The sequence below is a fragment of the Podarcis gaigeae genome (assembly GCF_964106915.1).
Source record: "Podarcis gaigeae genome assembly, chromosome: 9".
In the NCBI taxonomy this organism is placed as follows: Eukaryota; Metazoa; Chordata; class Lepidosauria; order Squamata; family Lacertidae; genus Podarcis; species Podarcis gaigeae.
This window is the reverse complement of record NC_139685.1, coordinates 61,791,199-61,812,959: the sequence shown is the minus strand read 5'-3', so window position 1 is coordinate 61,812,959 and position 21,761 is coordinate 61,791,199. Positions and strand designations below refer to the sequence as shown.

Genomic DNA, 21,761 nt, shown 5'->3' with positions numbered 1-21,761 from the left:
CGAGTTCTGCTGTGTGTTCCTGCTATGTCTATTTTGTTCCATTGTTAAAAGTGTTTTTAACCTGATTTATATTTTTTTACTTGTAAGCCACTCTGGAGTAGTGAGAAATGTAACACCCATTAATGTAAATATATGACAGATAATACCATAAATATTACAAATATTTGGAAAGTAAAGATATTTATATCATTGTAATATCATTATAAGAAGCACAATGGCCAGTTATTATGCACATTAACCTCTCAGTTTAACATCCCTTATAGATATAGAAAGATAGATTTCCAGCATAACTTTTTGAAAGTTCAGGGTTGTCAAATCAGTGATTTATGATTTAATTTAGAACAAAAGCCCCTGCTAGAAAAGCCTTGAAAGACCCATAATGAAAATGGCATTAACCACTGGGACATGCAGAGCAGCCTTATTAATAAATGCTATCAAATTTGTCTAAGAAAAAGGAGCTGACCCTATCTCTGTTTGCCAGCATCATTTTCAGAGGGTTTCTTGCCTCCCAGGAAGCATTCAGCGTGACCATGTGAAGATTTTAAAAGGTTGCTCGTGGAAGATTGGCAGTTTTCTGATTACTTGCGCATAATACATTTGTTCGTAATAAGAATTGTTCTTAATAAGGCCCAGTTGGGTGACTGAATGCATGCCATTTTTAGACAGCAGAATCATAACTGCGTTTTCTAGGACAGACTTGAACTCTTCAGCAAGAAACCAGACATACTTCTCCCTGAGACTGAAAACTTTTGCGGGGGATATACCATCGAGCTTCAGACAAGTGTTTGCATGACCAGCAGGTGCAAACCTATGCACTTTGATTGTATAAGTCTATTCAGAAGTAAACCCCATTGAGATCAATGATATTTACTCCCAGGTATGGGTAGGATTGGGACGCGGGTGGCACTGTGGGTAAAACCTCAGCACCTAGGACTTGCCGATCGCATGGTCGGCGGTTCAAATCCCCACGGCGGGGTGCGCTCCCATCGTTCGGTCCCAGCGCCTGCCAACCTAGCAGTTCGAAAGCACCTCCGGGTGCAAGTAGATAAATAGGGGCCGCTTACCAGCGGGAAGGTAAACGGCGTTCTGTGTGCTGCGCTGGCTCGCCAGATGCAGCTTGTCACGCTGGCCACGTGACCCGGAAGTGTCTGCGGACAGCGCTGGCTCCCGGCCTATAGAGTGAGATGAGCGCACAACCCTAGAGTCTGTCAAGACTGGCCCGAACGGGCAGGGGTACCTTTACCTTATGGGTAGGATTGTGGCCTTAGACTATCATCCTGTGTGAGTAAATCCAACTGAACTCAAAGGGGCTAACTGCATAGTAGATATGTGCATAATCTGATGCACATTATTGATTTTATTCAAATCGGGAGCAGTAGACACAGTGGCCTCCAGATGTTGCTTGAATGCATCTGATCATTATCTATGCTGGTGGGAGTTTGGGAGTCCAACAGCTTCTGGAGGGCACCATATTAGCTGCCCCTGATTTAGATTACAGTGGTACCTTGGGTTAAGTACTTAATTCGTTCTGGAGGTCCGTTCTAAACCTGAAACTGTTCTTAGCCTGAAGCACCACTTTAGCTAATGGGGCCTCCTGCTGCCGCCGTGCCGCTGGAGCACGATTTCTGTTCTCATCCTGAAGCAAATTTCTAATCCCAAGGTACTATTTCTCGGTTAGCGGAGTCTGTAACCTGAAGCGTATGTAACCCCAGGGTACCACTGTATTTTATCTTTTAAGAACCACTTCTCCCCAGGCAGCTCACAAATGAAAGATCAGAACAACACACAACAAATAATAAATTTAAAAGCAGCAGTTAGATTAAAAGTGAAAGCCAGTATTCAGTATGAAATGGCACAGCCAATGAGAATTGAGCCTAAGACATCCTTTCTTACAAGCAACTGCCACTGAACTATTTCTGAGTAACTATGCATAACAACTAAGTTATGCCAGTGTGCCATTATGCTATTATGGCAAAATGGCTAGAAGCTGTCTTTCACAAGAAGTGATCTCTGGCCCTTGAAAGCTTATACCACAGTAAGTTAATAGTGTCACAAAATTGTTTGTTACGTTTACTGCAGCAGACTATGACAGTCTCCTATGAAGTAGTGCTGCTTTTTCTTAATTGCCAAGCTCCTGCATCCGTTCTTATTTATGCATTGTATTAACAATCATGTTTATTCTCAGGTTCCTATATACCTGAAGGTTTGATGATATCTTGTACATGGGACTACGTATCCTATTCTCCAGCAAACAGAAGTTATACCATGATGTTATGTTGCTTTGTGTTCTTTATCCCTCTGATAATAATCTTCCACTGCTATCTATTCATGTTTCTGGCCATTAGAAGTACTGGCAGGTAAGCAGAGCACTGAAAAATATTCATATAAATAGATAATTATTTTGTAGGCTGTTTCTTCTTTTTAATCACAGTTAACTTGCTGCTTATGGCTTCAAGACTTTGTTGAGGATCAATGTCAAGAGATATCTATTTTATGGGAATTACTTTCCTTTCTGTCCCTGATGACTTTTGACTTGGGCAGAGCAATCCAAATTCCTGATCTGCTGGAATGAAGGGAGTATGAGTGAGACTTCTGGAGGTGTCCCCTTTGCCTGGCTGTGCCTGGCTCTACCAGCAGGGAGACTCTACAGCAGACATCCCTCTGCTGACTGCTCAAAACACAGATGGGCAGAAGCTACTGTCAGCAGAACCCTTGTCAGCGATAGTCAGGAAGTGGGTGGACCTGAGTCAGCCAAGGAGCTGCTGGACCCTAAACTGGTCTAGCTACCAGCAAACTGTGGTGAGGGGCCCAATTCAGGCTTGTTTGGGTGCAGGAAACATGCACACTTTCCTTCCTCTCCACCTTCTTCTACCTTGGTTGGCATGAGCAGTGGGGTGGTGGTGTCTGGATGCGGTGGTGTCTCTGCCACTCCACTGAAACCTGCTGTTGCCTACCAGGAGTTAGAAGTCTGTCCTTAATTGGGCAGTCTTTTTAAAGGTGTTTGGACTTATTGGTTGGGTATATTTATTGTATCGGTCTAATAGAATGTGGATACAAAGGAACTTAGGTAATACTTTTCATTGAACCATTTCCTGTAAATATGGAAGAATTCTAGCTTCATAGGACTAGGCTGGAATAGTGCAAATATGCATATAACAATTCCTTGTTCTGCTTGCATCTTTTGCAATACTCCAAAGTTCTGCAGCCCTCTTCATTGTGAGGTGTGCATGTTTTTGATGCAAATCTCACCATGTGTAACAGCCACTTTACAAACTTTACAAAGAATGCAGGGAATGGAAGGAGCAATACGTTGTACTTCCTGTCCTGCTCTCATCCACCCCAAAGCTGCTACCAGTGTAAGCTATCTCACAAAAGTTCATAAGACCAGTATATCAGGTGGGGGAGGGGAACTAAATATAATTAGGAGAACACACATACACGTTCTCTGCCTCTTTTTCTGAAGTTCTGTTTTAAGAGAAGCTATGCACCATTGCATTTACTGCTAGTAATGCCTTTCATACGCTGAATGAAGTGTTTATTCCTTAAAATACCTCCTGCTGTTTCTTTCACAGGAACGTTCAGAAGTTAGGATCAACCTATAACCGGAAGTCGAATGTTTCACAGTCAGTGAAGAGTGAATGGAAGTTAGCAAAAATTGCCTTTGTGGCTATTGTGGTGTTTGTTCTGTCCTGGTCCCCATATGCTTGTGTCACTCTGATTGCGTGGGCAGGGTAAGTGGCAAGCCACCAATGAAGCAGTTTCATTCAAGGGTGGATAAGGATTATGTGTATGTAAGCAATGCATCCTGAAACTTCAGTTCCCTTGAGGAACATAAGAACTTTTTCCTCTCTGGTTTGCTCGGTGAATGAGGCATAATTGTAATAAATGCTACCATCTATAAGGCTAAACATCTTTACAAGTGTCCCCCCACTTAGGCGTAATAGACTCACGTGCGACCGCATATACGCATGGTGCCAGGAAGTAAATGAATAATTAGATTCAAACCTGGGGATGGTGGGAGAGACCTGGAGAGTCCTCATTGCTCACAAGGAAACCCTCCCTGGAGCCCAAAGAGGATGTCAGTGATGGCAGAGGATGCCCCAAAGAGACGGGAGGTGCACCAGAGTTTTGTTTAGGCTGCTAAGCCTCTCCGCCTAACAGCTGATGCTCACAATAGCGCAGCTGCCACTTCTCCATGTATCCTCCAGCCAGCCCCAGAGCTTCAATTCTAGTTGTCAGTATTTTTGTATACAGTGTTTTTGGTCCGGATTGTAGAGAGAGCATCAGAGAGGGCTTTTAAAGGGTGTTTCGAGGCTGCTCCCCAATTAAGTGATATTTGCTTAGTGTATAAGAGCCTGGAACGTAACCCCTGCATAAGTGGGGTGGACAACTGTATACAGAAGCTAGAGTAAACACCTAGTTAGAGGTGAATTACCCCCCCCCCTTGGAATATTCCTGCAGAGAAAATGGAGTGTGATGCGCCATTCTACTTCACATTAAAGGATCTGATTTTCTTCCTGTTTTCCTATAAAAATGTCCACCCTCACCTATGCAGATTTGTAGATAATTGCTTGTGCATGTAATAACCCACACATTCTGATTCAAAAACAGAATGCTGCAAGCAATTGCAAAATGCCTACCGTCTTTTGTTTGGAGCCTATAATGTGATATGCAGTGAAGAAGAAGAATAAAAGACACCTAGAGCGCACTTGATATTGGGCATGTTTTCATACTTCTGGAGTAATTGCTCTTCTCGCAGAAAGAAGGAAAAAATCAAATGTGGCCCTCCACCCTACAGCATTTCAACCTCACATCAGTCAGGAAATATTCAAACTATTTTGTGCTTCGTTGTATGCGTTGGTCCTTTTAGTTATTACCCTTGTATTTTAATGCTGTGTTTTTTTCTTGTTTCTAGCTACGCCAAGACCTTAAACCCATATTCTAAATCTGTGCCAGCTGTTATTGCCAAAGCTTCTGCGATCTACAATCCCATAATCTATGCAATCATTCACCCAAGATACAGGTAGTGTGAATGCATCCGTATGATAATATTTTATACAGAGATATGTATTGTTTTGAATGAATTCACCGTTGGATGGTAAAGAGAAAATATTACTTGAATCACTGCACTGTGAGTGTTTCCTTCCATTTGGATGTGTGTACACTCATGGGCACTCATTCTGCAGAATAGAGTTCCACGCTGGGTATTTGGTGAAGAGTGTGTCACAGACCTTGCAAGACCAGGCAAATTCCTAAGTATAGAAACCTAGTAAGCTTCTAGCCAGGCCATTGGTCCATCTAGTTCAGGGGTCAGCAAACTTTTTCAGCAGGGGGCTGGTCCATTGTCCCTCAGACCTTGTGGGGGAAGTGGACTATATTTTTTTGGGGGGGGAGAGAATGAATTCCTACTGTATGCCCCACAAATAACCCAGAGATGCATTTTAAATAAAAGGACACATTCTACTCATGTAAAAACATGCTGTTTCTCGGACCGTCCATGGGCCAGATTTAGAAGGCGACTGGGCCGCATCTGGCCCCCGGGTTTGCCTACCCATAATCTAGTTCAATTTTGTCTACAGTGGTCAGCAGCAGCTCTGCTACACTTCAGGCAAGAGGCTCTTCCAATCCTACCTGGAAATGTGGAGGACTGAACCATCTGCATGCCGGGCATGTGATCTAACACTGAGCTAGAGCCCTTCATTAAGATACTTCACTAAGATTGTACACTTCACTCCTCCCTAGTACAGGGCTGCACGATGGCCTGGTGCATACCTGTGATGTAATCAGGAAGGCTAGAAGCCTTGACACCCATCAGCCTTCTCTGCTTCCCTATGGCGTGGTCCAAGATAAATTGGGGCAGGGAGCAGCACTTTGTACCATTAGGTTTATACAGTGGTACCTTGGTTCTCAAACGCCTTGGTACTCAAACAACTTGGAACCCAAACACTGCAAACCCGGAAGTAAGTGTGGCAGTTAGCAAACATTTTCGGAAGTCAAACATGCTCTTATTTGAGTGTTATGCTTCTGTTTTGAGTGCCACACTTCCGTTTTGAGTGTTATGCTGAGGTCTGTCTGTTTTTACTATTTATTTTGTGTTTTTGTTTTAGCGGCTCTTTTTTTGTTTTGTTTTTTTGACTGTGTGGAACCCAGTTCAGCTACTGATTGATTGATTGTGTGACTGCAGTACATTGTTTATTGCTTTAATTTTATGGATCAATGGCCTTGTTAGATAGTAAAATTCGTGTTAAATTGCTGTTTTAGGGGGTTTTTCAAAAGTCTGGAATGGATTAATCCATTTTGCATTACTTATATGGGAAAGCGTGCTTTGGTTTTGGAACAGACCTCCGGAATGGATTAAGTATGAGAACCAAGGTACCACTGTATTAGGTTCTAAGGCTCTGAATACTTCTGTAAGGATCATGTGAATATGATTTGAAATCTTTTACTCCAGTTTGCTATCGCTCCTTTTTCAGTTCAGCAGCCAAGTCTGGTTAACAGTTAAAGACAAGTAATTTGTAGCGTCGAAACACAGTAAAACTGAGTTTTCTGCTGAGCTTGGAATTGCTTCTATATTCAGAAACTAATGGATTCTGTTAAAAAACTTTACAGTTCAGGTATCTCCCTTTTAAACTCCCCCCCCCCCCCAGGGATGTGTTCCTATTTTCCCAGTTGCTGGGAGATTTTTGAACACAGAATCTTTACTAGCCCAAATACTGCAATGCATTTTTCTCCCATTTAGGGAAAAGCAAGTACAAGAACAGAAACTAGAGGGGCCTCCATTATTCTTAACTCTTCGCCATGACTAACAGAAACAACATAAATTGTGTGCAACAAGAAAATGTATGCATGTTTGTTTGAACTGTATATAGAATTGGTTTGCCTTGGTGTGTAGATTTTTGATTCTTTTTTATCGCTTTAAGTCGAGAGTGGGGAACATATGGCTTGCAGACCAAACTTGGTTTTCCAGGGATTCAAATTTGGCCTTGAAGGGCATTTTCCTCAAACTGCACCTGACAGAGATACAGCTGCCAGTGCACAATCAGAAGCCTTAAAGCATGGATAGGCAAACTAAGGCCTGGGGGCTGGATGCAGCCCAATCGCCTTCTCAATCCGGCCCAGGAATCACCGTGTTTTTACATGAGTAGAAAGTGTCCTTTTATTTAAAATGCATCTCTGGGTTATTTGTGGGGCATAGGAATTCGTTCATTATTTTTTTTCCCTTTTCAAAATATAGTCTGGTCCCCCACAAGGTCTGAGGGACAGTGGACCGGTCCCCTGCTGAAAAGGTTTGCTGACCCCTGCCTTAAAGTGTGCTCTGAATTGTTCATTGGCAAAGGAAAGCAGGCTGCTCATCATCTGGTTGAGCTGAAACCAGGCGGCTTGGTTGCACAAACAAGTTTCCCATTGGGAAGGGTCTGTTGTGCTGAGGTGCTGCTTGCAGGCATGGAGTGGTTGCCCACTGTAATAACAGGATGATGGACTAGATGGGCTATTGATGTGATCCATAGGCTCTTCTTATGTTCATAAATGGTGTGTATATGTGTGTGAGAGAGAGAGAGAGAGAAAAGGAAGGAAGGAAGGAAGGAAGGAAGGAAGGAAGGAAGGAAGGGAGAGAGAGATTCTGATACTGTCACAAACAAACACAGTGTCATTGTACCATCTCCAGAGTTATTACATTCAAGGACACATAACTCTTTTGAATCGTGGCCAATAGATAAATGACTTTGTTTTACTTCTGTTTTACTAAAAGGAAATGCTGCATAAAAGTTTTAAGCAATAGATACATGATTCTGCCACAAGGTGGCAGCATAAATCATTTGTGTGATTTTATCCTTGGCAGCAAAAGTAACCACTTAACAATCTTTTATAAAAAGGTTTGTAGTATACTAACAGCATTCTGCGACACATAATGGCCATTCTTTTCATCACATGTTTGGGTTAATTTCTTCGTAACTTTTTGTTTGTTTATCAAAGCATTCATGGATTTCAGAATGCAAAGTTTCTTAAATTTGGGTATAGCAACAACAACAACAATAGTAATAACAATTATTTAGTATTTGTACCCCGCCCATCTGGCTGGGTTTCCCCAGCCACTTTGGACGGCTTCCAACAAAGATTAAAAATACATTACAATGTCACATATTAAAAACTTCCCAAAACAGGGCTGCTTTCAGATGTACCATTTATTTACGTTGCCATCCTATATTCCTCTTAGGCCAGCTGGATGGATGCAGGATTAATTGAAACATTAAATTTGAATTGTGAGAGCTTGATATTTCCTAAAATGTTCGGCTGATTCTATACGTATTGACTGATGCATCCTAGTTTAATACTACTGATGTCCCACAGATTCCTGCGGTGATTAAGCAAACAATCAGTTGCAGAAGTTCAGCCTTTGGGCTTCTCTAAACCAGTGTTTCCCAACCTTGTGCCTCCAGATGTTTTTGGCCTACAACTCCCATCATCCCTAGCTAGCAAGACCAGTGGTCAGGGATGATGGGAGTTGTAGGCCAAAAACATCTGGAGGCACAAGGTTGGGAAACACTGCTCTAAACAACCTATGTATCCCTTATTTATCCTGATTTGTTTCCGCAAAACTTATGTGGAGATTAGATTATATCATATCTTGCCTTCCATTGAGCATTTGTTCTGGTGTGTTTGTGGGGCTATTATGAGACAACGATTATTCTGCACTCATCATGGTTTGCTTGCAGGTTGTTCACTTGGTCATTTGTTTTTCCCACACTTTTTGAAGCATTTCCCCATCACATTACAAACCACAAAAATCTTGTTTTTTTTAAAAAGGGGTCTTATTGCACTTTAACCCTCTTTGATTATGCAAACCTAAAGTTACGGTATGTATTTGAATCCCTTCTGTAAAATAGTGAGACGCTCTTGTGTTTTTACTCTATTCCATCTCCCAAAGTATCAGGGCATGTAACTATAGTTACCGCAAAGCCCCTTAAAAATAAATATTGGGATGGATCTAAAGGTCTCCTTTCACTCACAGAAGAATTATTTTACATCTTGAGCTAGAGGGGGTTGCACAATACAAGTGACAATCTCAGTTGGCAAAGCATGAGACTCTTAATCCTAAAGTTGTGGGGGTTGAGCCCCATGTTAGACAACAAGATTCCTGCATTGCATGGGGGATGGATTAGATGACCCTTGTGGGCCCTTCTAACTCTACAGTTCTGTGATTCTAAGCTCTGCCTGTGCAAATGGAAGAATAACTTGTTTATGGAGCAGACACGTGATAGCACTGTGTGAATAAATGAGCTCAGAACAGGTGTAGAGGGGAGAGAGGCTAGTTACATAGACTCATTTATTTGCAAGCAAATTCATACTCTGATATTTGCATAAGCCATTCTTCTGTTCGTTCTGATTAATGAAAAATATGTAAATACAGTTGTCTGGGGGCTTGTTCCCAAATTTGTCATGCGACTTCTTTGGAATGAAAACCCACCCCACAAAGAACTAAAGACACACTCCGTTCCATGCACAGCCAGCAGTCAATTATTCTTTAGTAGCTTACAGACCATTTTTGCCTTCACTGTAGAAAGGTGCAGTGGTTGGAGTGCCAAACTATAACAAAGGGAAACTGAGTTCCCTAGGAAGCCCACTGCATGGCCAAACTTCCTCTCTCAGCCCTGTCCTCTACCTCACAAGAGCATGAAAGGGAATGCTAAGCATGTATGCTGCCCTAGGGCTGCTTGAAGGAAAGCTTGAGATTAAAATGAAGTCAATAAATAATACGTGGATAGGAGGCACAGGAAATGTCATTGATAAAAAGTTCACGTACAAGTTCATTCTGTTTCTGTAATGCCCAAGGAAGTGACTGCTTTAGATGAACTTAATTTTAAAAAACGTGCAAAGTAAGAAATAGTGATGTTGTAGTCCTGGGGGAAAGGGGTGTATTATTCATACACCTGACATATTAAGGTAACAAAGCAACAAAGCTGTGAGCAGAAGCTTTGTTTGTTTTGTTTTTACAGATGAAGTGTAGCTCAGTAGCAGAGCATTTGCTCTGCAGGCATAAGATCTTTGGCTCAGCCTACAGGTAGAGCTAGGGGCATGGGTGGCGCTGTGGGTTAAACCACAGAGCCTAGGACTTGCTGATCAGAAGGTCAGCGGTTCAAATCCCTGCGACAGGGTGAGCTCCCATTGCTTGGTCCCTGCTCCTGCCAACCTAGCAGTTCGAAAGCACGTCAAAGTGCAAGTAGATAAATAGGTACCACTCCAGCGGGAAGGTAAACGGTGTTTCCGTGTGCTGCTCTGGTTTGCAAGAAGTGGCTTAGTCATGCTGGCCACATGACCTGGAAGCTGTACACCGGCTCCCTCGGCCAATAAAGCGAAATGAGCACCGCAACCCCAGAGTTGGCCACGACTGGACCTAATGGTCAGGGGTCCCTTTACCTTTACAGGTAGAGCTGGGAACATCCTCTGCATGAAAATCTTAGAGAGGCACAGCCAGTCAGACTAGCCAGTAATGAGCTAGATGGACTAACCAGGGGTGCCACGTCCTGTTTCACCCTGCCTTGCCAACCACCCTGCGAAGTGGCAGTGGCTGCCAGTTTCCAGCACCAGCACTGATTGCCAGCCAGATCTCATGGGAAATGGGTAGTGGGGCAGATAGTGGGTGCCCTTAGGGGCTTTCACTGCCCAAGGTGGTTGCTTCACCCCACCTCATGAGTAGGCTGGCCCTGGGACCAATGGTCTGAACTCAGCATATAGCAGCCTCCTCATTTCCTAGGTTTTGGATGAGTGGAATAGATAACCACCAGCTTACGATGCCTTGCAAAAATTAAAGATTTGCCTGCCTTTTGTTAATGAACAGTGAGGTATGTGAATGAAACAATATACATGTTGGTGATCTTAGGCGAGATGCAGTGGAAGTTGCTCCCAGTACCAGTCACCACATAGAAGCCAAGTACAGTTCAGATAGTTTAATGTTGCAGAAGATAAGGCTCTGGATGCAGATATAGACAAATAAGTTCCAGCTTGTCGACTTTTGCAAATGCAGATATATACAAGTACAAAATATATCTGTTGCTCTAAATAACTCTTAACAATTCAAGATGTAACACTGGACAAGTAATAGACTCAGGACAGACTTACCCACTCACTACTGAGCTGACATATATTGATCACAGATATAGTCAAGGCATTAGGCCGTTGCCATAGCAACTGGCTCTACTGACCATGCACCTGCGATTAGCTCATCAATGGGGTAATTTATGCTCATGAATGAAATTAACCTCTTCTCGTGTCCAATTACTCCAACAACACCCACCAAGGAGTCACAGCCACACTGAAGTTTGTTGTTGCACTTTGATTTTACTGATTCTCAATAAACAAGAAACAATACAAGTTAGAACAATATGCTTCCTAAAGTCCCAGTCTCTTTCAGCATATTCTTATGCTTTCTTCCACCTTGTAGATGTTGGGCCTCTCCAGATTGGCAGCTTGCTCCCGCTGCTGCTTTGTGGATGCATTCTTCCACATGTCCTTGATGCAATAATAGCGCATCAAGGACATGTGGAAGAATTGTGGTAGATTCATAGTGGCCCACCATCCATGCATCATACTGCTTTATCAGTTGTTCTTCAGTGTATCCCTAGTTATCATATTTTTGCTGCCTGGCTGGGCACTCTTGCATTGTAGCACAACAAAAACAAGGCAAAAGGAAATCTGGAACATTTCTGGTATAAAATGTTTCAGGAAGAAGTTACAGGACTGATTGGAAATGAAGCAGTATGTCTAGCATTTTCAAGCCTTTTTCAGCATTGAAAAGGGGATTGCATGTAACACCCACACAATACCACCACCCGCAATACTGCCACAAGAACAAATAATCATGAATAGACAATAAAAAGGACTTCTGGAGATGCCTATAGTCTTTGAACTGGCTCTTATATAGATGGGGTTAAGAGAACCAAGACTTAACTCTTTTCTATACCATACAGCTGGGTCTCCTGAAATGTGCAGTCTGTTGTTTCTTTCTAAGTATTCTCCAAACTCTGTTTTCATTCACTGCATATATATTTTTGCTGTTCTGTTTCACAGTATTTTTTTTTATGTCTTTTAGGAGAACTATTCGAAGTGCTGTCCCTTGCTTGAGATTCCTTATACGGATCTCACCAAGTGATCTTTCAACAAGTTCTGTGAACGAGTCGTCATTCAGGGCTTCTATGTCCAGCCGTCACTCTTTTGCTGCCAGGAACAAGAGCAGTTGTGTTTCTTCCATTTCTGCAGCAGAAACTGTAAGTTTGGCATGGGTGACCGTCTCCCAGGTCTTATCCTTTTGCTTCACATAAAGGTGGCAGACTAAACCGCTGGATGGCATGCACCAACCCGAGTTCACTATTAGGAGTGATGATAGGAAAACTCATATTCATTAAGCACTTCCAAACCTCATTGAGAATCCTTGGGGTCCCTTACAACTCTACAGTTCTGTGGTTCTGTGATATTAGTGGTAGAATCAGACATGTGCTTCATTTTATCGTTTAAGCAGCCACAGGATTCCTTGCTCCCCACCCCCTTGCAAAAAGGTTAGCATGGCTACACACTCACACAAACACTTACATTGCAAGGCTTTGTGTGCCTGATAAAGTTTGTCTGGTTAAAAAATCAATCTGTGGGGAAATGGATTGACAGGGTGGAGTGGGGTGATTGTCACAAAAGCCAACTAATTTGATATTAATATAACATGGTTTTTGTGAGAAACGGGAAGAACCAATTTCTCCCAAGCTTGGTTCTTTGGGCAAAAGTTTCCCAAAAACTATGAAATTTGCAGCAGCTAGACTGATGACTGGGAGCCGCCACCGAGACCACAAAATACTGGCCGACATTGGCTCCCAGTACGTTTCTGAGCACAATTCAAAGTGTTGGTGCTGACCTTTAAAGCCCTAAATGGCCTTGGCGCAGTATACCTGAAGGTGCGTCTCCACCACCATCGTTCAGCCCAGACACTGAGGTCCAGCTCCGAGGGCCTTCTGGCGGTTCCCTCACTGTGAGAAGTGAAGCTACAGGGAACTAGGCAGAGGGTCTTCTCAGTGGTGGTGCCCGCCCTGTGGAACATCCTCCCATCAGATGTCGAGGAAATAAACAACTTCCTGACTTTTAGAAGACATCTGAAGGCAGACCTGTTTAGGGAAGTTTTTAACGTTTGATGTTTCGTTGCTTTTTAATATATTCTGTTCGGAGCCACCCAGAGTGGCTGGGGAGACCCAGCCTGATGGGCGGGGTATGAATATTATTATTACTATTATTATTTCACAGATTTAAGCTGCATGCAGCCTTGAGACTCCTTTGTTTGCATATACCATCAAAAAGCATCCTTCCATTATAGTTTTCCCACAGCAAACTAAATGAGGGAGATTTTGTTTTTAAAAATGAATTACTACATTGGTCAGTGAACTCCGGCAGTGAAGCTTCACATTGTTCATGGTTTGGAATAGAAATTATCTTAAGAGGAAAAGGGGTTATAAGATACCCAGTTATTCATATACTGGAAACCTGTATATGGGCTTACTGGTAAAATGCTGCAGGGCAAGTTCATTAAGAAAGATGTGTAAAAATGAAAAAAGTTGATAGTGTTCATAAATAAAATATGAACAGACCATTATCCATCAAGAAAAAAAGTTGTATAAAAAAACACTTTGAGAAATAATTGCAGCTAGGTTGGCAGGAGCAGGGACTGAGCAACAGGAGCTCACCCTGTTGCGGGGATTCAAACCACCGACCTTCTGATCAGCAAGCCCTAGAATTGGGCTTTAAGGTTGCATAGGACATCAGAATGGGATACGGGTGGCTCTGTGGTCTAAACCACAGAGCCACCCGCATCCCATTCTGATGTCCTATGCAACCTTAAAGCCCAATTCTATGCATCTTTACTCACAAGTCAAGTCCACCGAATTAAATGCAATTTCTCTTTCCCAAGAAATGGTATATAGAATTGTAGCTTCCAGGGTTTTTTGCTCTAATTCAGCATTTGTTCTATGTGTGATAGCTCCAGAATAGCTACCAACAAGGGGCATATTCTACATTTTCTTTAAGAGAGAGGGGTGTGTTCTTTTAATATATTCTTTTGCTTGCGGGACTCAGGTCGCTCTGTTTAATTTAAAGGGGACTGGCAGGAAGACATCTGTGCATGAGGATAAAGGATCACCCAGAGAATTAGGGCATTTATCTGCAGTGACCTGCCTTGTTATGAGAATCAGTGAAAGTACTTTGCCAAAATAAATTATGGTAGCCATAACATGGGCTGCTTGAATAAAAAAGCAGTCATGCACTTAACTACTTTATTGAATTTCTTTCTATTATTTCATCCTATACTTAATTTTCTTTCCAATCACCAAGCATCAAACGAGATTTTAAAGTGTTACACAAGAGTGTCTTAGTCCATGTTTCTTATCCGTGCTCAGGCCTTGTAAAACATGTTCTCTTTCATCACAATGGATAATGTTTTAAGGTCTCAGTCTTGCCTAATCCTTGCTCACAGGGTTCCAATAAACAGACTTACTGGTGCAGCTCTGTTTTTAAAGCTTTTTGAATCAAGCATCTGTGTTGTATTTCAGTCTAACGGCATACGTTTTGCATAGGTAAGATCTTAGGTTCAATACCTGCCATCTCCAGGCAGAGCTAGGAAAGACTCCTGCCTGAAACCTGTAGAACCCCTACCACTAGATATTACTGTGGGAGGAAATATAAATATATTAATCCCTGTGGGCCCACATATGTAGGCGAACAACAAAAGAAAATGGCTGGGTGCCTAGATAGCAGTTGACCTCTATCCTACCCCTCTCACAATGTGCAGACCACACACTGTTAAGTATGCTTTACTTATAGATTCAAGGTCTTAGTCATGCATTGTTCCATGCAGCAGCAAGGATAAAACAAGCAAAATACTCTTGGGTAGACAATACAGAATATAGTTCTAAACAGGTGCTGTAAGCTTGGGAGCAAGCTTACAGATGTCCTCCTTCATTGGTTGGTTACATGATGCAGAGAGGAAGAGAGAAAAAGGAAGAGTAAAGAAGCTCCACTTCCTCTCCAGAGGAGAGGGCACATGACCTTCCTAGCAATGCAACTCTGTGTTCCTTAATCCCCTGCTGCACTAACCAGCAGTCATGCATGTTTATGTTTAGAGTTGCTATATTTCAAAAAGTAAAATTCCTGACACCTGCAAAGTTGTTGAGCTTTTTCTATTTTAGGAAGACCCCAAACATTTAAACTACAGTTCCCATGATTCTTTGGAGGATGCTTTAAATGTATGGTGTGTATGTAATCCTGGTTTTAGTTTTATGGGAGGTGGGGAGAGGTCTGTTCTTCCTCATGCTACTCGGTCTACTTTTTTTTACTGTTTGTACTTATATCTGTGGATGGTTCGATTTTTGAACTAGAAATATGCAATATATGTAACTCCGTACTTGCTGAAAGACCTGAGGACCCAGTGTGTTGTAGTGGTTAAGAGTGGTGGACTCGTGATCTGGTGAACCAGGTTCGCGTCTCCGCTCCTCCACATGAAGCTGCTGGGTGACCTTGGGCTAGTCACACTTCTTTGAAGTCGCTCAGCCCCACTCACCTCACAGAGTGTTTGTTGTGGGGGAGGAAGGGAAAGGAGATTGTTAGTCGCTTTGAGACTCCTTAGGGTGGTGATAAAGCGGGATATCAAATCCAAACTCCTCTTCTTCACTTCAGCAAACACATTTCATAGGGAAATCTCACTATCCTACGAGGAAAGGTTGATGGAACGTATTGTGCTTAGTCTACAGAATAAAAGATTGAGCAGGAGTGGAATGAGTATATGATAGTATTCTTAAAAATGTAAGAAAAGCCTGCTGGATCAGGAGAATGACCCATCTGCTCACGCATGTTTCCACGCCCTTGCCAAATCTGCTGTAGAAGCCCCACAACAGGCTTAGGGCAAGTGCAAGGGAAGTCCTGCTGCACAAGTGTAAATCTTTCTGCTGGTGGTGTGGCTGCTTAGCACTACATTTATATATACATCAGTGGGCAAGAGGCAAAATTGCAGCCTATTGATTGTTCGTGTATAAACATCTCAGTTTCCTTTTTTAGACTTGGAGTGACATGGAGCTTGGGCCTGTGGAGGCAGCCCATAAGAAACAGCAACCCCATCGAAGCCGCTCTTTTTCAAAACAAGCAGAAGAAGAGACTGGGTTGCTCCTAAAGACCCAGAGCTGTAATGTGCTGACTGGAGAAAAGGTTAAAACAGCAACCATTTTTAATTCTCCTTAATAATAAAGTGACTGATCCTCAGCATATGCATACAACCTGGACTCCGTTCTCCCTGGTTATTCCTACCCAGCCCATTACAGGGATGTCCATATGTTACTGTATTAGAAATGGTTTACTAATCCATTTCAGTATGCTTTTGTCTTGTGTTGCCCGAAAGGGCAAGGCAAAACATATTATCCAAAAGTCAAATCAGATGCTCCTCCATATATAGGTGAGTCCAACAATCATATTGCTTCTCCAGAGTGCTTTGATCTCCAACATTTCCATTCTGTGTAGTTCATTTACTGAGTTTACAGTAAAGTTAGCTTTACCTCCCATCTCCTTCAAATCCCATCTTGGGAATTGATACAAAATGGTGGGACCTGCTTTCTTTTTTAAAAAAGAAATCTTGTCTTTGAGGGGGAAGATGAAAAAGAAATTCCTATTTCTCACTGACAGTGGGAGACTCTGGCAACTTCCACCTTCATGAAACTGAAAAGGGTGAGTACAGAATGCATCGTCCATTGATGCAAAGAAAGGAACTGATGGCTTGTTGGCCACAGTTCAGTGTCATTTTCTGAAAGGTTCCTTTGCACAGTTGGAAACTTCAGGCAATGACATTATGGCCCGTGAGCAACTTACACACACTGAATCCAATTCAGGTAGCGCTTCTGCGTTCCTTGTTTCATTTTGCCACAAAGGTGCAATGTAGATTAACAGTAATTATATTCATTGTCTTCTTGCGTCTATATTTCCCATACAGGCAACTCCCACTTAAGAAAAACAAGTGGGGGCCCCATAGCAGATAAAGAACCACAGGAAGAATGGTTAGTTTCAAAATTCCTGGGTGAAAATTGCTCTGCTGTCCTCCAAAGTTTAGCCTTGACAAAAGAGTTAGTGCAGTTCAGCTTCAAAAGTTGGTTTTTTTTAAAAAGAAAGAAAGAAAGAAAGAAAATAGAGCGAAAGATAAAGGCTGGTATTCATCTTCCCATCCTTTCTATCTGTTTATTTTATTTGATGAGATTTATTATATTGCTTGGATAAACAAAACCCTCGGGGGGATCAAAAGTTTTAAAGCAAACATACACAATAAAATTTCATGTCTGGGGTGGCATTTCTAAACTGAAAACAATGCAATGAAGACAATCCCAGGATGTTAGTGAATATTGTACAATTGCACTCAGTTGCACAAACATTGTTGGCCCCATACACTCCCAGAGGCCAAAAAGCAGGGGTTGCCACTGTCAGCTGAATGGGTCAACTGAATATGACAGGTATGTAAAATATGTAGCAACTGTTCTGGAAGGACTGTGTGGGACTGTGTGATTACTGCTGAAGAAGGCTAAGTATGGAATACTGAATCTCTCCCCATCCCCATTTTCTTTGTCATAGGTTGCATTGTCCTCCATCAGTCTGCATGACCCGTTTGAAAGATCGTTTGGAGAGAATGCCCCAGAACTGCTGCTCAAGCCCAGTTGTTTGAGAACATCATCTCTTCCATTTGGCTTGAATAGTAGCAGCACAGAAGAGAATGCAGACACTTCTGACATGGACGTTCAAGAGCAGCAAACAGATGGAAGCCTCAACTCATTAATGAGCCCCACCATCCCACAAATAGTTATCGTTTCTACCTCAGAGACCAGCCTCTCTGAGGGGCAAGATGAGCTAGAAAATGGACAGGCAGAAAATTCCGGTGTATTATTTTCTCCAGGAAAGAATCACCTGTTGGACATAGGAAGGCTTAGCCCCTCTACCAACCTCATTGAAGCAATTGAGAAGCTTCTGTCCTAAATATGGAAGACAACAACTATTTTGTCTTTTTGCTGCTTCTTTGCATTATTATACCAAAAAAGGGGGGGGCGAGGACCCACATGAAGAACTCTGAGCCTTGTAGATTAAGCAGATAACTTTATAAATATATATTTTTTGTAATGCAATCTTTAGCCCTTCTTGAATTTTATGCACTTTGCAGAAGCAAAACAACAGCAATAGATGCTGAAGGCGCAAAGCATCCATAGCGTAGATAACAAGTGTTTGCCAACCAAAACACCTAGTAAATATTTCTCTGTATCTGTATTCAGGATAAGTTTTCATGCTTGTAATACCTTTCCAAGCAGTTCCATTGCTGGAGTGCCCAGCAACCACAAGCCCTGCTGTATTTCCAGATACTAAGATTGGTTCCGGAAAGAAATATCAGCTATGCCTTCCTCAATAAACCTGGTCCAGGAATTGGTCGTTCTCCACTACTTTAGCCACCAACTGAAAGATGGTAGATCAAGTGGAGATGTTTGAGGTGGCACAAGCAGCCATTGTCTAGCAACCAGAAACCAGTTGACTTTTTGTCCTGACTCAACACAACAGATAGTTTGCCATCTGTTCTTTGTAACTGAAGCTATGACTAGAGGAGGAAGAAATTAAAGTAGCAAGAAGATGAGCAACCCTTGAGACTAAACTTCCCATTTACTCACAGGTTAAATGAGCCAACTTTGAAAACAATAGCCCTTGGGAATGAGGCCAAAACTATGCACAAGAAATGTAATATAGCATAGCACTTGTTAAGTCCAGACGTAAAGATCAGTGTCAACGCTTCTCAGTCACAGGGGAAAGTGAGACTGTTGTGCAAAGCTAATGCAGTCATTCCTGTCTTATCCCCATAGGGTGTCAACAGTGGCAAAAAAGTCACCATAGGTTGTGGTTAACAATATGTGTCAATAGTAATGAGCTCACTGTTGAATTCTCACAATAAGCTTTACTCACGAATAACAATAAAACCACTTAACTGCTCTAGTACAGTTGTCTCTTTAGGATTGATTGCAAGCTTTTCATGTTTCCCCTGGGAGCTTTTTTTTTTTTAAAAAAAAAATAATAATCCACAGATTTTGCTCTAAACGAAGAAACAGGGACAACTGTCTATTTCGGCCTTCAGAGCTGCATGAGGAAGATGGAACAAAATATGGGTGACCTACAATTAGTTACAGTTCTATAACTTATAATAGTAAAAGTGGAAATTTATTGGCTCTATACGTATAGGCATCCATAGGTTCAGAAACAATATCTGTTTGGATCAGTAATTCCCAAATGCGGTCCAAGTATTGACAGAGTTGCCAATGTACTTATCACTAGGGAAAATATCCTATAAAGCTGCAAACAGGTCTTTTATCACTTATACAGTGCTTTTTGGGGTAAATAATAATAATAATAATGAGGTGCTGGTATTCATATTTTGGATGCCAGCACAAAATAACTGGCATGGGCAGCAAAAAATAAATAAATGCTGGTACTCTACGGTGAATACTATCATGAAAAAGCACTGCACCTATGTCGCTATAACTTTATTGTGCACTCTGGTTCTTTGATAGTTGACAAAACGGCAGCACACCTTCAGCAACTTTGCTGTGCCCTTCCCATTCCCTCTCCTAAACTGGATAGATATATGATTGTCCTCACTTGCAGTGCTTTTGATGCCTTCTTGTGAGGGACCTGGCTTAGCTCTGGTGCTGCAAGCCTCTTTAGGGGCCCAACAGTATTGGAAATAATCACGGACTCCCCCACTTTCATCTTTACCCACAAATAATAGCCACAATAAGAATATCCTTATGTTGAACAATTCAGGCCTCCTTTTTGAACAATTTGTTTCCAATTATAAACCAGTTAAAATGGGGTTTTGCCGTCATTTAGGTATTCTGCTTTGGCAAACATACTTGGGTTGGGAAAGGCTACCTTAAGGGGTATCCCTGATCAATACTATCTCTGATATATTTGACTCTAAATTGGAAAATAAATTATCCGGACGCTGTGTTCCTTTCCTGTGCTATTTCCTTCATGATCATCTCTGCTCTACTGTCAGTAAAATAAGCCAGCTACAAAACCAGATTCCAATTTCCTTTCTAAATTCTGATGAGGAAATGCTTCCTAAACAGCACCCTGGAGGTTGAGACTGATTGCATCATCCCTTGTAAGTAAGGATCAGAGTGAGCGAGAGAATAATTAAAAGGAAACTGATCGTAGATAAGCTTCAGCAGCTGATGAGGATTTATTTTTTATGATGCTCCACTAGACCAGAGTAATTCCACATCTATTTAATCATCAAGAAATGCCACAGAAATCAATGTGATATACCTACATACCATATTTTTCCATGTATAACACGCCCCCATGTATAACACGCCCCCTATTTGGAGGGGACGACTCCAAATTAAGAAAATGGGGGGAGATTGCCCAGAGTTGTTTTTAGGAGAGATTGCAGGAAATTGTTCACCCGCTGCCACTCACACGGGTTGCAAAAGCCAGCTATCATTTGTCCCATTCCCATCGCAGACAGAAGCTGCCAACTGGCCGCCCAATTGTCACAACGACAGCCAATCAACACCAGCCCTTGCAGCAGCCACCAATAACAAGACCAATAGCCACTGACAATCTCTGGCTTGCAGCAGCAACCAATCTCACATCCCCACAATGCACTATCAATGTATAAGACAATCCCAATTTTTAACATCATTTTTTAATTAAAAAAACCTCACCTTATACACAGAAAAGTATGGTATATATCTTTTGCTGATCTGTATGGAGGCAACCTTTGTACAGTCCTTACTGAGAATGGAATACCTATGTCCCCACCCAGAAACTTGGGGTGTTCCACCACTTACCTGTGATCCTTCCCTTATACCTGTGCTTCCAGTGGAGGACACAACTTGTCTTGAGATTTTTACAGGTTGCAATGTAGTAGGAAGCCTAATCCTAAAACTTTCACAATTGAAGACGATTAGAGTTCGATTTGCAATGTTGTGATGCCCCCCCTCCCTCTTACACACGAACATTCCTATGTACAGTTGCTCCTAGGTCCATTAGACCCACTATCCATACCTTTGTAAATGTTTGTTTGCCTTTGCAAATGGCAAAAGGAAAGTGGAAAAGTAGCTCTAGATTCCTTTTCAATTAGGCATATTTTATGCCTGCTCAAAGTAGGTCAAATATACTTTGAAATTACGTGGCCACTAGATGTCATCAGCGGAGCGGCTTTCAAAGTAACTACTGTTCACCAGCATTGCTACTGCTGATAAGTTGGGGGTTCCCCCACTTCTCTCTCTAAAGATGCCCATTAACTTTTGAAACTTATTTTTCAGACAGGTTGGCCAAGATTTTAAAGTTAAATCGTATGCCTTCTAATGCAAAATGATGTCAAAGAATCAGAGGCAGTCCACGACAGGCTTTGCCATCTAGTTGCTTGACCAATTCTTCACATAGATAAACCAGCTGCTAATGTCCATGCCAGCAAACATGCGAATCAAGCACCTAGAGGTAGGGAAACTACTTAAGGGAAAGAGATATTTTGTCTAGTGCATTGGGCTGCAACTGGTGGATCGGGATCTGCTACCTGGTCACAGTCTGATCTAATGTTTTTCTTAACAGCAGCACTGCCACCATACAAATATATGATAAAAGATTAAAAACTGAGGGCTCCCCCAATGTATTTTTGGGTTAAAGGTGGGGGGTCCTGAGTTGGTAAAGGTTGAAGGCTATTG

At 42.1% G+C, this 21,761-nt stretch overlaps 1 protein-coding gene across 4 annotated transcripts in view; it reads left to right on the top strand.

Moving 5' to 3' along the window:
• Positions 1–19,026, top strand: part of LOC310852713 (melanopsin) — a 43,190-nt gene extending 24,164 nt beyond the window's left edge. For all 4 annotated transcript variants that reach the window (XM_083756602.1, XM_083756599.1, XM_083756601.1 and 1 more), the window contains 6 exons: positions 2,186–2,357; positions 3,573–3,731; positions 4,916–5,023; positions 12,089–12,263; positions 16,081–16,227; positions 17,632–19,026. In XM_083756602.1, the coding sequence (XP_083612728.1) occupies positions 2,186–2,357; positions 3,573–3,731; positions 4,916–5,023; positions 12,089–12,263; positions 16,081–16,227; positions 17,632–18,030 (1,160 nt within the window). In that variant the 3' untranslated portion in view covers positions 18,031–19,026. The remainder of the gene's footprint in view (positions 1–2,185; positions 2,358–3,572; positions 3,732–4,915; positions 5,024–12,088; positions 12,264–16,080; positions 16,228–17,631) is intronic.
• Positions 19,027–21,761: the final 2,735 nt, after the last annotated feature.